The sequence below is a fragment of the Schistocerca cancellata genome, chromosome 6, assembly GCF_023864275.1.
Source record: "Schistocerca cancellata isolate TAMUIC-IGC-003103 chromosome 6, iqSchCanc2.1, whole genome shotgun sequence".
In the NCBI taxonomy this organism is placed as follows: domain Eukaryota; kingdom Metazoa; phylum Arthropoda; class Insecta; order Orthoptera; family Acrididae; genus Schistocerca; species Schistocerca cancellata.
Genome location: NC_064631.1, coordinates 172,157,103 through 172,172,936, shown reverse-complemented (window position 1 = coordinate 172,172,936; position 15,834 = coordinate 172,157,103). Strand labels below are relative to the sequence as shown.

Sequence of the window (15,834 nt, the reverse complement as noted above, 5' to 3'; positions counted from 1 at the left end):
CTGCAACATGTCCAGCTACACAGAGCCTATCGTCGTCTGCTCGATGAAGTAAAGATGCCATATGCCTTTTTCTTGGATATGTCGTAGTGTGGCAAGAAGCTCAGTTGGCAGCTGAGTCAATACTATCCATATAGGATGACCTAGATTGAATAGCATTAGTATTAAATATTTTTGTTGTAACTAATATATTTGAACTGTACACTCAATGCTCTGTTTCTATTCTGTTTCAAAACGAGGAAAGGCACCATAATTTGCAGTCGGCAACATCTTCGACGCCGCCGTCAATGACCGTGAGCTGGCCGCTGTTGCCCTTCGAACAAAGTCCATCGTGTATGAGAAGATCCTATCGTCGCGTGTTATCACCTTTCGACTGATATCAAATTAATGAATGAAAATAATCGTTGAATGTTTTGCAATACGGGAGAGCTATGTTTGAAATACAAAAACGTGATGTTGAAGAGCAGAACTTGATTGAACTTGATACTAAGGATATCTGTGTCAGTATATGAATACAGATGTGCAAATATACGTCGTTAACTGTGAAAGTTGACGTGTTTCTCGGTCAAGAATATTGATATATTGGAGTAAGATAAAGATGTGTACGAACTTTTTTAGTCTGTCGTCATCATGTGACGACTGATATGAGGATGGAATTTTATTGATGAATTTTGGAGGGTCACTGAATATTAAAGTGAGGTATCGATCGATATATTGCGAGTTACCAGCAGAGATGTTTGGCAGTTGGTGCAATTTTGGGAAAGCAAAGGAGTTTTATAAATCTTTGACAAGCAAAAATCTGGATCTTCCTCTCTCTCAATTTGTAGAAACTTAATCAAAGCAATCCTTTGACTTAATTCAATTTTCGTTGTAGCGACCCACTGGAAAAAAAGCCTGTTAAGGTCAAAATTTAGTACTATCCACATGTGATCGAAAGTGTTGATTGCTGTAGCACATAACGGTGTCACAACCTATTTAAAAAGGAGCTTTGCGCCACAATGTAACAGAAGACGTTCCCTTTTGGCGAATCCCTTTCCAACTCCGAACGGACATGTGACACTTCAGTTTCCCACACTCTCACACTGTGACGATTCACGTTTTCCGAGGAATGGAAAGTCGCCTCGGCGATTAATATCGATGTCCCTGCAAAGTCATCAACATCTTCCATAGCTTGCTGCGTTCGGGTACAAAACTCCAATCGATGTGATTTTTAATCTTGGTGAGTGTGTCTGTCTCCTCATGTTCAAATGGTTCAAATGGCTCTGAGCACTATGGGACTTAACTACTGAGGTCATCAGTCCCCTTGAACTTAGAACTACTTAAACCTAACTAACCTAAGGACATCACACACATCCATGCCCGAGGCAGGATTCGAACCTGCGACCGTAGCGGTCACGCGGTTCCAAACTGACGCGCTTAGAACCGCATGGCCACATCGGCCGGCTCTCGTCATGTATTACCCGTGTTTGTACGATGTATACGTGTCAATAAACGTTGCTTACAAACCCGATAAATCATTTAGGCTACCGGTAACCCTATGTAACTATAGTCACACACTCAGGAAGTGCTACAGACGATTAGAAATAACGTCATGTAAGCCTTACAATTTTCAGTTCCAGGGTTCAGAAAATTTATCTATTGACTCATGACCACGAAATCATGGTTGGGTGTATTAATTTCATATGATGGGACAAACCAGGCTTATTGCTACATTCTGGTAAGAAAAACACCTATCCCTCTTAAGGAGTTCTTCTCCCACTGAGATAACTGAAACTGAACTTAAAAGAGAGGCGTATGATGAACATGGAGACTGCGTTAGATATCCACCTAATATGACTCACAGCTACTGGTATGCGAAACGATTCCCTGTTCTTCATAATGCCGCTCCAAAATGCTCCATTGTCCTCTCTCTTTTGTTCTGATATAGAGAGTTGGTGTTCAACAAATCTTTGTGGTAGAATGGGCGTCATCCGGCTCTTCCTGAGGAATTCTGTCCGTTTTTCCTGTAAATTTCGTGGCAGTAAGGGGAGCGGGAGGCATACAACAGATCACAGATCACGATTAAACAATTTTTATTGATTTGTGCAGGGGCCATTTAGTCTGTCTACACTCTATATCGATTCCTAACACAAGCAAATGTTTGAATTTTGTCCGTTATACTCCCCTTATTCAGTTTTTGCTCTTCTTTTGAAGACGCTGAGGTTTCAAGGAGGGACATAAGTTGTGCAGAAATTTTTAAAAGAAATTTTCGCCGTTTGACTGTAGATCTGTATTCACATTTATTTCACACAATAAATATATCTATTCTCTAGGGCGATGTAGAATTTCAGAAGATGTTATTCCAACTATGACATGTCATTTAGGCAAGTCGAAAATATATTTTGAGGTTACAAATAGCACCTGAGTAGGATTATAAATCAGAAATCATGATTCACTGAAATTGCTTCTTTCCTCCAAAGGTTAGTATTATTGCCAGTATATCGCACTTTAGATAATTGCCAGTGCTGGGAGCAGCACAATACTAATCATTGCCAGTTGTTAGGTTCAGATCTGTGTCTCAATTCACGGTCTCACATTTTCCTAAATTTATTTCTGTATCTTTGAAGAGAAGTAACATTTATAAGTGAGTTGTATGCATCATGTCTCAAAGCTTTTTAACAAGCATTAACACAGAAATATAATTTATGTAAATGATCTTGCAGTTACCAACTTATGAAATATCTTATGTAAAAATCATGAAGTACCTCAACGTGTTTGCTCGAAATGCTGCCAGTCTGTGCTGAACGGTGATAGATTTTTTTTACTAGAACGAGATTTTCACTCTGCAGCGGAGTGTGCGCTGATATGAAACTTCCTGGCAGATTAAAACTGTGTGCCAGACCGAGACTCGAGCTCGGAACCTTTGACTTTCGAGGGCAACTGCTCTACCATCCTTTTTTTTCTTTATTAAACAATCATATAAGCACATAAGCACAAAAACAAAATAATGAAGTACTGGAACTGTTTGAACAGGAATTGTATTCTACAATATACTCAAGAACACATGTAAATTTACTTAGTGCAACTTTTAAGCTTACAAAACATAAAAAAAAAATTAAACTGGCAATAGCATCTTCAGTCCAGACAGAGACATAGAACCCAGACGCAAACAGACTATCTAAACTAGAATTCCAGTTGTGTCAGTTGATTCACAACCGTCCAAACTCTTCGCAGAAAGTCATTTGGAGCAGACAAACGAATAACAAAGACATGCACAGGCAACATAAATTAAGGAAAACCGTTGAGAAGTCGGGAGCAGCCTGAGGAACAGGCGTAACCCTTTATTTGTTGTGTATTTTGTCCGCTACATCGTCGTGCATGTGATTTGTGTCCTTACCGGCGTCGAGAATTACCCTACTCGCTGTTTTTCAAAAATTATGTCTAACATGTTACCAAACATCGTCCTGAAATTTGGGTAACGTTTCATCTTCCAACGTGCCGTTCTCATGTAAGCCTCGAAACTAATGAGATTATCTTCACTATTGTGATGGTATATGTCACACACTGTCCTAACAACCCATCACGGTGTTGTTCTTGGTAGCGGGAAAATGTTTCGTGTCTGGCCAGAGCAGGATGTCGGTGCAGTGGCTGGCTGGGCTGCTGCAGGTAAACAGGCCCAGCCTCTGCTCCACCCATTTCCAGTTAATGAGATGACCGCCACAAGTGACGCGATGGCGCAAGGTGTCGACCAGACCACAGCGGACGTATTTATCACTGTCACATAAGCCGATTCTATGCAACCTTTCATTAGTGGGTAGAAAATCGTTTACCACTTTATACCATGTGGACGCCACCTCAGCAGTGTGGACGGTTAAACTTATGTTGTCCCAAACTGCCTTCCAATCAACACTCGGGTATTTAAGTTCAATAGTATTCCAGACTATTGGAGATGACCGTCTTTTTAATAACAGGTGCGTCGTCGGTAAATCCTGCGTGAGATAGTTTCCATCTATATAGCTTACGTCAAGAAAAAACTGCTTGACATGTAGTTTGTAATGCATTTTACCTACATAAATGGGTGGGTGCATATCGGTGGGTTGTAAGGTTCGGAAGAGCCAACTGGTTACGCTGAGAGGTTCCTTGTGCAACAAATGGGTGACTCGTTTAATATATAACGCAGTACACTTTCGGGTAATGTCAGGCATGTTGAGTCCGCCGGCCTGTCTGGAAGACGTCAGCGTGGTGTATTTCACTTTAAACAGATGCCCTTGCAAAATTCGATAAACAGCAATGCGAGATTCACGTTTGTGACTGACGCTATGGGTATTAAATCTCTATATTCCGATAGGAGCGTCATAATAGTGCGACCAGGGAAGAATGATTGATGGTTGTGAATAACTTGCTTCATTAATGGAGACAATCTGCCGCTGAGTGCTCTGGCAAAGGTTTTGTAATCAAAACTGAGTAATGCAATAGGTCGGAAGTTATCTAAGGTTTCTCGGTGTTTGCTTTTTGGTATCAATACAATTCGACCTTTCTTCATTTCGGCCGGCACGTCACTCCCTCGCATCAATTCATTGAGAACATCTGTAAAAGCGTGTCCCATTATAGGCCAGAAACGCACATAAAATTCCCGTGGAAAACCATCAGGGCAAGGGGATTTATTCGGTGGTGAGCCAGAAATCAGTTCAAGGACTTCGCCTGGAGCAAAATTGTGCACGACCGCCGAGTTCTCCACAGGCGTGACTACGGTGGGCAGAGCACGCACGATATCGCCGCCGTCATCTCCATGTGCATCGCATTGCGAGTACAGATCCGTGAAGTACCGGTAAACTACAGTAAGGATATCACTCTGTCGGGGCAAACGGAGTCCATCATCTAAGTCCAGCTCCCCGATAAAAGCTCGCTTGCGATTGGCACGATGTTTTATGAGGTGGTACAGCGATGCAAGTTCGTCCTCTTGAAGCGATTTTGCTTTAGATGTGATCTTCAGTCCTTCAAGCTGCGTTCGCTTTATGCCTATAAGCTTCGCCTTTATTTGTTTGATGGTCGCCAGCTGCGTGTTGGTTGGTAACGTAGTCGCATAAAACTCTCGCGGAACTGTCTGGTAAAAATCAATCGTGCGCTTGACATCTTGCGCCCGTTGCCAACAGTAGTTTTTTTTTTTTAAGGATAATCGCATTTTCCGTTTGACCACAACATTCCACCAGGCTATCTGGCTCGGATATCTGCAGCACTGCTTGAGACAATCCGCCCATGTCGTGGAGATGACATCTTGTAGCGCGGCATCGGCGTGAATACAAAAATTTTGGCTCCACGGAATCCTATGCCATTTAGTATGCTGTTTGGTCAGATTTATCGTGACACAGAGGGCGCAGTGGTCGGAGAAACTAGCCGGAGTGACATCGGCGTCCAAACATGTTGGCAAATGTTCTCAGAAATATACAAACGGTCTAGACGGCTACATGCGGTGGAGGTCAGGTACGTGTACTTTACCAGGGTAGGAAATTATAGTTCCCACGCATCCTTCAGCTGCAGGTGACGCACCAGATCATGTAGTTCCCTACAGTAATTAAAGTTTGGTGATTGATCTTTCCCGTGGATCACACAGTTAAAATCACCACTAATTACCTGGGTTGGGTTGCGGCGTAACATGTAGATGATGTCTTGTTCAAAGAAGTTAGTTCTTTCTGATCTTAGAGTCGTTCCAGATGGAGCATAGATATTGACGAGGGTGGCGTCACAAATTTGGCACGCTATGCCTCTACCGGAGTCCCACATTTCAATATTCCTCACTGGGATTCCGTCTCTTGATAGAATGGCCGTACCTGTACACCCGTCCGCCGCGGTGTTTACGATTGTTGCAAATCCTGATACATAAAAACTTAAGATAGACACTTCCTATAACAAAACTCTATCAACTTCGGACTCGTAGATAGAATTGCTAATTTTAAATCTGTCCTATCTCTATTAATGTTCAGGGACAAAAACTTATAAGCTTCACTCATGATTGTCAGAGACGTATCGGTGTTGGGAAGCGTAGGAAGCCCAGTCCATCTCACCATCGGACTTCGAACCTACATCCGCAGATTTTGTACCAGGTTTTGCGCTGACTTTACTCTTTGACTTACGCACAGTCGTCCGAAGCGTCTTAGAAGGTGGCGGAATCGACGAGTCATGGCTGTAAGCAGTAACTGAAAGTCCTTGCTTCGGAACTGGTGACGGCAAGTCCGAAGACGCGGCTTCAGTAGGCTCACTGTGTTTGTTTGGTGCCGCACTGGCTGTTTGTATACAGCTTTCCGGTTCCTCGCGTTGTTTGGAAGCAGTTCCGAGGTGGCGGGTGTTTCTGTTATGTTCTACACCGCGTGCATCATCCTCTGTGTTTACGATTTGCGGTTGACTGACTTCCGACTCTTGTGCGTTGACCACCTGTGGCGAGTCGAGAAGCGGCATCGGAACGGATTGCTGTAAACACTCGACTACACTCGTATTGACAGTTTCTGTGTCTGGAGTTTCAATGTGAATTTGACGGGTCGTAGCTGAGCCATCCGACATATGCGTGTCATGCGTGGAGGCTCGTTACTCCGCGTCATCGGTTTGATTTTTTACGACCTGGTCACCGGAGCCACTACCGTCACTAGTACGTCGTCGTTTGTTACCGACAGATAATGCAACACCGGCGGCTAAGGAGTGACTGGCCACGGGTTTCTGAGGTAAGGGTGGGAAGGCGCCGTTACCGAGATCGTTGTCCTCTGACACAGATGCACTTGGTTGGGAGTCAATCACAGAAGGCGTCTGATTTTGAGTTAGGACATCAATCAGTGTTAATCTCTGACGTTGTTGCAGATTGTTTCGAAGTACGTAAACGCGCCGTGGGTAGTCATCTCGTAAATGGCCACTCGTGTTACAGATAAAACAAGTGCCTACTTGTCCATCGAAAATGACATGAGCCTTATAACCGCAAACCATTATATAGGATGGGATATTAACTTTAACGGCCGTGTCAACTGAGCGAACCCCACTATAACATTGGAGTTTGCGACGGCTCTACCATTTTCGTTTCTAATCTGTCGGATGTCACAGTATTTGGTGAGGACATCTCTAAGAAAACAATTCTCAATCTGAGGTAGCAAACTCAACCCTCGCACTTGTTTATATTCGATGTGAGCGTTAGTAATTGAAACTGTACTCACCAACTGCTCACGACGTCGGAACTCTGCTTTCCCACCAGTATTCACCAAAATTTTCTCCAGTTGTGCCTGATCTAAAAGCTTCACAAAGATACAGTATTCCGCCATGTCACAGTATGCTGTGTGGACCTGGTCGAACATGATGCCAATAATATCTACTATCCAGTCATGGATTTGTAGAGAACTCGGTTGCAAATTCCCGGAAGATTTCTCAAATGCAAAACACAGGGTACTCTTACGAGGTAGACAGGGAGCCTTAACTGCACTATATGAGCGGCCGAGACCGCCGTGAGCGAATTGAGAAGCGTGTTTACGACGGTGGTGAAGAAGCACTGAGAATATCACAGATCACAATCCAAGAATATCTATAATCACGGCTGGCGGCGCTACGACTACGCGGAAGTACCGGCACGTCCGGTCGCTGTCGCTTCCCAAGCGGAACTCTACCATCTGAGCTACCCAAGCACGACTCGCGCTCCATCCTCACAGCTTTACTTCCGCAGTACTTCGTATCCTACCTTCCAAACTTCACAGAAACTCTCCTGCGAACCTTGCAGAACTAGCACTTTTGGAAGAAAGGAGTGCTAGTTCTGCAAGGTTCGAAGGAGAGTTTCTGTGAAGTTTGGAAAGTTGGAGACAAGGTTACTGGCGGAAGTAAACCACTGAGGACGAGACGTGAATCGTGCTTGGATAGCTCAGATGGTAGAGCACTTGCCCGCGAAAGGCAAACGTACCGAGTTCGAGTCTCGGTCCGGCACACAGTTTTAATCTGACAGGAAGTTCCAGATTTTTTACTTTCTTCGCCACCGTCCCTGCTTTCCCTGGTTGATGTCATATTACCCGTTTGTTGTGCACAGGACTAATGTGTGGTGAAACGTTGTTATAAGGGCTTTTCAAAAGAAAAGGTACGGAACAACACTGTGGGTATAGCTGAAGTCTTTAGTCAAAAGTAATCACCAGAGGCCTCAGCGTAACTCCCCCTCTACTCCACGAGCCGAAGGATATCCTGTTCGCAAGGTTTCAGTGTCTGTGTTTGGAGCCAGTCCTCCACTATATCCTTCAGTTCGTCATCCGAGATCACGTGCTTTCCTTTCTGATGTTTTTTAAGTGCACCAATTATATGGAAGTCGCAGGGCAACATATGCGAGGTGTAGGGCGGCTGCTCAACCTTCTTCCATTTTTGACATGGCCATTACACTTTGTGTGACCTCGGAGACGGGTAAAAGCGAGTTGTCTTGAAGCAGAATCACTCTATCCATGAACAACCCACCCCGTTTGTTCTGGTTGGCCTTTCGTAGGCTACCGCATGCCTCACAGTACACGTCGCTGTTGATTGTTTTCCGTGCTTGAGGAATTCGATGGATATCGGGCCTCCGTCGCCGAAAAAGACGGTGATAGCGGCACAGCATTAAATTTTTTAGGGGGAGACGATTCATGCGCACAACCGCTTGGGAACTACATTTGCATCTTTAGATGTCTCACTACATTATCCCAAAGCGGCATGTGCTAACTTCAACCGGTTTGGTTGTTACGATATTTCGTACCATTCTGCTTGAACATTTACTTCTCGCAATTTCCATCCGAAAACGAATCATAATCATTCTTCTCCGTGTTCTGGTTTTCGCTCCGTACTAAGAACGGAAGTCGGTTATTCGATTAGAAGTTGCAGCATTAGGCAATTCGTATCCGTGGGTTTTTCGTCTGTTTCAGTGCATCTCAGTAAGCTATGTCGAAGAGACCGTATATCATTTCCACAAAAAGGTATTTTGTCCAGTTTCCCTTCTCTCCAGTTCTTATCAAGTGTTTTTTGTAAATCAGTGTTTTATCACATACTTTGAATATATTATCAGAGGCGTGATCGGTTCTTTTATAAGGAAAACATGTGCTTTTACAAAATCTGTAAGCTTTTTCAATCTCCAAGTCTGGGATACATTTTGTTTTAAACTTTAAGGCCGTTAGCGTGTAGAAGACAGTATAGTAGTATAATGCACTTTCAGACCTGAAAGATAACTCCATCTTAGTTGTAAAATATGCAAATGAAGCTCATAAAACTGTGAATAGTACACAAATTATAAAATACATTTATGAAATGATAATAATGAAACAGCAGTTCAATTGATAAACTGATGTAATAAAGATTATCAAAAATTGCAGAAAACATATAACATGGAGAGATATGGGGTTACTTCAGAATATCTTATTAACAATTAGTCGCACGCATCTAAATACAAATACTGAATACCAATTAGAATAAAGACAAGTCATAATGTTTTGCATTACTAGTGCTTAACAGTAGCTGCAAATCAATTATTTCAACATATTTATCTGAAAAAATGACCTTACACTTGAATATTTCAGAGGTTCATAGTCTTCTGGGCGTCATTTTGTAATTGTTTGATTGAACTTACAGAAAATTAAAAAGTAATTACCATCCTATTGGTCACATGACAAATGTGGTGTAGATTACCAACAACGAAGAGCATGTGTACTGTTTCATAAGACAGGAGTCCGGCCTGGTAGCTGAGTGGTCAGCGTGATGGAATGGCGTCCTACGGGCCTGGGTTCGAGTCCCAGCTGCGTTGGAGATTTTCTCCGCTCAGGGACTGGGTGTCTTCATCATCATTTCATCCCCATCCAACGCGCAGGTCGTCCAATGTGGCGTCGAATGTAATAAGACCTGCACCAAGGCGGCCGGACCTGCCCAGCAAGGGGCCTCCCGGCCAATGACGCGAAACGCTCATTTCTTCTCCATAAGACAGGAGAAAAGTATTCGTAAAACATCTAAAGCAGCATAGTCATAGTGAAACCAATGTCCATTTCACTACTCCTCAAGTCTTAAGTATCAACTAAGTATTATGCAATATAACCATTACATAAAATTAAATACATATGTCGGTTAGAACTGACTAAGCCTGCATTCCGGTGCGCGCGCGCACACTCACTCACACACACACACACACACACACACACACGTGTGTGTGTGTGTGTGTGTGTGTGTTTGTGTGTGTGTATGTGTGTGTGTGTGTGTGTGTGTGTGTGTACGTGAATATGTGCATGTTTGTGCACGCATTCCTGTGTGTGATGATTATTTCCTTACCTATGGCAGGTCCGACAGTAAGTAGCAGGACGCCGCAGGAGACCATGTTGAATCCTATGCCGGCCGGCAGTTTGTGCTCGGGGCACACCTCGGCCACGCACAGGTTTGTGTTGATCATGGCGGCACCTCGGGAGAAACCAGACAGAGCGTTCCATATGCACAGAGCCACCATGCCAGAAGACGTGGCTATCACTGTGGGAAAGGAGAGTAGCCAATAACAAAGAGAAGTCAATGGCAGTAGTGCATGAAAGCTACGTTCCACCTGGTATAGTAGTAGATGTAGTGTGTTAAAGTACTACCTGGCCCACATTATAAGATCACATGTGTGGGTTGCCAAAATGCAGGTGCAGGGCAATGAAATAGATGATGGATTCAAAAAAGGTGATGTCAGAAAATTCTAAAATCCTAAATTGCGAGATTAGCTCCGTTTTTTCTTTGCAAACCCCTCCAATGCAACAATGCAAGATAGCACTTGTGTTAGCAGCAGTTAAACTGAAGCAGCCAGTCAGTATGAACCTCAGGGCTACCATCTCGCCCACCTATGTCTAAAGGTATACGACTGACCTGTGTTGTGTAAATCACATTGATGTTCAGTAGTATCTAGACAATGTGAGTTGCATAGATTAGTGTCGCGTTGATAAGTATGCAAACTACCGGAACTATGTTCCGTTGTATCCTACAACCCGAATGGTATAAATTGGTGCCACGTTCAAAATTATCCAACTGACCCAAATTCATAATTTTGCGCCATGTTGAAAACCATTACTTGGTCCCAAGTTCAAACCTATATGAACATCTTGAACTTCGTAAATTTGTGCCAGGACCAAAAGTATCAAAACCTGAACTGCGTAAACTGGAACAGTCTTCAAAACTATCGAACTGGAGAACTTTTGTAAACTGGCGCCGTATTCAGAAATATATAAATGGCCTGAATTATGCATATCAGTAGATGCTTCATTGGTATCCGAATGATCTAAATTGCAGAAACTAAATAGTCAATCAAGTCGACATCTTTGAAATGATAGTTATCACTTTATGTTTGGTGCAGTATTTTTCTGAAATTACAAAAATTTATCCAGAAATGAAAGATTCTTCAAACGACGGAGAACTGTTTCAAAGTACACCCTGATCATGTATGTAGGAACAAATATTTTGCTTAAATTATTGCAACCGAGAAAATCTTGGCAATTCAGTAATTAATAGTCTTTATATTACATTACTACTTTACTACACAACAATAATCAGTAAGTGAAATCAAATTAAAAGGAAATACTATCGACAACTACATGTCAGAAGCATTTTGAACAGGAACTAATGACAACTAATGCAAATTTTAATTTTTAAGGGAGGGAAAATGTTAACGGAATAAAAAATCTCATATCGGTTGCAAATATTACATGTTCTGTGATACATGACCTGCATCTATTTCAAGGAAGAATATGGTGCATGACGAATGAAGTGCAGCTTACCTGTTTTATGTAACGGTACAGAACTGAATCGCCATAAAATTGTGTAATTAGGCAATTGACAGTATCTTCCAAATAGGTTTCGTACATTATACACCACTTAAATAAGTAGAACTCGTAAATTTGTAAACGCTTCACAAATCATAACCTCGGTCTCACACTAACTAAAACAGTAGAAGCTGACAGAAACTGCTTAAAACAGTTTCAAGTGCACTTTACTCCGCGTGATTCTAAAATCAGTCACTAGACTGAAACAGCATCCAGGATATGTAACGTGACCGTAGGTACACTTTCCTCCAGAACATTCATCCCTATAATTACTTTGTTGCCCATATCTTACTATGAAGTATGAAAGAAGATAATGAAATAAAAAATTCAAAGTAGCCGTTATGCATTATGTATCCATCAGTGCCGAAGGAAACGTCATATCATCATCATCATTATCATGGGCGATATTGTATACTACAGTATACAGACACTAAACAGTCTACCTTAAACAAAATCCTTCCTACTCTCGTATCACCTCCCATTTTTGCCCTTTTCTATGATATTCAAGTTGTTTTCCTAGATTTGGACATATTCCTATAATCCTCGCAGCCTTATGATCTTCGATCTTCCCCACTGTGTCCTTCGAAAAAAATGTAAAGTCTCTCATTTCTTCGGTACCCTTAAATTCTTCTTATTTGTCTCCATCTCTGGAGTTCAGTTCTGTTCATCAAGATACCTAATAGCCTTGAAATTGACTGTATGACTTGCCTTCATTGTCCATATTTCTGTAGCATAAGACTAACTGATGTGTAACACTTTTGACTTTTAGGTAACTTCTGTGTTCCAGATTTGGCTTCTCAGGCTTTTGAGAATTGTACCGTTTTTCTACTTCTACTACCATCTTTTTGTTACTGTCACCTCCCTCAGTCACACTGTCTACCTACTTGAACCTCTCCATATTCTCCTAGTGCCTCTCCAGTGCAATATTGTTCTTTTTGTGGTCTTCAGTCCAGAGACTGGTTTGATGCAGCATTCCATGCTACTCTATAGTGCAAGTTTCTTCATCTCCCAGTACTTACAGCAACCTACATCTTTCTGAATCTGTTTAGTGTATTCATCTCTTGGTCTCCCTCTATGATATTTCCCCTCCACGCTGCCCTCCAATACTAGATTGGTGATCCCTTGATGCCTCAGAATATGACCTACCAACCGATCCCTTCTTCTAGTCAAGATGCGCCATAAATTTCTCTTCTCTCCAATTCTGTTCAATACCTCCTCATTAGTTATGTGATCTACCCATGTAATCTTCAGCATTCTTCTCCAGCACCACATTTCGAAATCTTCTATTCTCTTCTTGTCTAAACTATTTATCGTCCATGTTTCACTTCCATGCATGGCTACACTCCATCATACAAATACTTTCAGAAACGACTTCCTGTCACTTACATCTATCCTCGATGTTAACAAATTTCTCTTCTTTAGAAACACTTTCCTTGCCATTACCAGTCTACATTTTATATCTCCTCTACTTCGACCATCATCAGTTATTTTGCTCCCCAAATATCAAAACTCATTTCCTACTTTAAGTGTCTCATTTGCTAATCTAATTCCCTTAGCATCACCTGATTTAATTCGACTACAGTCCATTATCCTCGTTTTGCTTTTGTTGATGTTCATCTTATATCCTCCTTTTAAGACACTGTCCATTCCGTTCATCTGCTCTTCCAGGTCCTTTGCTGTCTCTGACAGAATTACAATGTCATCGGTGAACGTCAAAGGTTTCTTATTTCTTCTCCATGGATTTTAATTCCTACCCCGAATTTTCCTTTTGTTTCCTTCACTGCTTGCTCAACATACAGATTGAATAACATCAGGGATAGGCTACAACCCTGTCTCACTCCTTTCCCAACCACAAAAGCGAGAAACGTAGGTTTGCCTTTCCTTAAACTATTTTCTAAGATATGTCGTAGAGCCAGTATTGCCTCACGTGTTCCAGCATTACTACGGAACCCAAACTGATCTTCCCCGAGGTCGGCTTCTACCAGGTTTCCATTCGTCTGTAAAGAATTCGCGTTAGTATTTTGCAGCCGTGGCTTATTAAACTGATAGTTCGGTAAGTTTCAGATCTGTCAACACCTGCTTTCATTGGGATTGGAATTAGTATATTCTTCCTGAAGTCTGAGGGTATTTCGCCTGTCTCATTCGTCTTGCTCACCAGTTGGTAGAGTTTTGTTAGACCTGGCTCTCCCAAGGCTGTCAGTAGTTCTAATGGAATGTTGTCTACTCCCGGGGCCTTGTATCGACGCAGAATCATATCTCCTATTTCATTTTCATCTATATTCTCTTCCATTTCTATCATATTGTCCTCAAGAACATCGCCCTTGTATAGATCCTCTATATACTCCTTCCACCTTTGTGCTTTCCCTTCTTTGCTTAGAACTGGGTTTCCATCTGAGAATTGTCTTACCAGGCAAAATAACCAAGTCATTCTGATTAATTACCTGGCCAAAGTGTCGAAGGTGGTCACATTTGTGCTATCCCTAAAAGAAAGGTGCATTATCTGACAGAAACGACTATTCTTGCTTCTTACCTCGCTTGAATTAAGAGATAAAGAGAGACAAGAGATAAAAAAAATTCAAAAAAATTATTTGCACCTCATTTGCCGAAAACCTCTATCCGTCGTTCTTCATTCACGAAATAAATGTGGTCCATTTATAGATGAACTTCCGAGTATATGTGCACACACACAAGAGACCTTCAGTAATATGACATTGTTGCCGAAATTTCGCTGCTTACAGTCAGCATAGTTTAGCAAGATATGCCTTCAGGGCTCAGTAGTTCCTCTCGGTTCTATGACACTATCTTGATCTCACAAGATACAATGTCTGATTTCATCAGACATTTCTGTAAAAGGAATCTTAGTGGAAATTCAGAAGTAATGCACATTTGTTGTTAGTGTTTTTAGCAAAGCCTGCTGTGCTGACCTGAGCGGGTGAGCCCACAGAAGACAGTACCGACGAAGAACGTGAGGCGCGGCTTGACCTTGAGGCGGTCAGTGAAGGTAGGCAGGGTGAGCCTGGCCACGAGGTCGCCGGCAGCCAACATGGTGAGGCAGAGCGCCGTGTCTGACATGGAGAGCCTCAGGTGGCGCTGCAGGTACAAGGGCAGCAGCAGCGAGAAGTTGATGGCCGCCGTGATGGTGCACGCCGAGCCGAACATCACGTTCAGGTACACCTGGTTGCGCAGCAGGTCCAGGTCCATGAAGGCGATCACACGACGCCACACTGGTTCGGGCTCTGAGAAGTCGAAGACCAAATTTGACTTCAGATTCGATATGATTCTGCCGAAAAAGTCGCAAGCATTGTTTCAAAGTGGTAAAAGTTTAGTTCAGTATTCGTAAGAGTTTAAGATGAATTGGTGTCGGGACTACGAGGGAAAGAAAGTCAATGAATACAACAGAAGGAATGAGTGAATTGGATACTGGCAGGGCGTTTAGGTTAAAAATAGAGAAACTGGAAAGTGCCTGCCATTTTCTGGCTGACTCATTTGCTGCTGATTAATTTTTTCCACCGCTTAAGATTAATTACGCCAGCTGATTCGGTATCAGAATGAGAATATGTAAAATGTAGCTCAAAGAACTGCATTCCAACAAGTAGCTAGCACATTATCCTGCCCCTTCTGAATACACTACTGGCCATTAAAATCGCTACACCAAGAAGAAATGCAGATGATAAACGGGTATTCATTGGACAAATATATTATACTAGAACTGACATGTGATTACAGTTTCACACAATTTGGGTCATAGATCCTGAGAAATCAGTACCCAGTACAACCACCTCTGGCCGTAATAACGGCCTTGATACGCCTGGGCATTGAGTCAAACAGAGCTTGGATGGCGTGTACAGGTACAGCTGCCCATGCAGCTTAAACACGATACCACAGTTCATCAAGAGTAGCGACTGGCGTATTGTGACGAGCCAGTTGCTCGGCCACCATTGATCAGACGTTTTCAATTGGTGAGAGATCTGGAGAATGTGCTGGACAGGGCAGCAGTCGAACATTTTCTGTATCAAGAAAGGCCCGTACAGGACCTGCAACATGCAGGCGTGCATTA

The 15,834-nt window shown here is 42.5% G+C and overlaps 1 protein-coding gene across 1 annotated transcript in view; it reads right to left on the bottom strand.

Annotated features, from left to right (window-relative positions):
- LOC126191458 (monocarboxylate transporter 1-like) overlaps positions 1–15,834 on the bottom strand; it is a 128,425-nt gene that overhangs the window by 4,159 nt on the left and 108,432 nt on the right. The window contains exons 6-7 of the mRNA XM_049932335.1: positions 14,702–15,013; positions 10,264–10,455 (exon numbers count right to left, since the gene is read on the bottom strand). Of these exons, the coding sequence (XP_049788292.1) occupies positions 10,264–10,455; positions 14,702–15,013 (504 nt within the window). The remainder of the gene's footprint in view (positions 1–10,263; positions 10,456–14,701; positions 15,014–15,834) is intronic.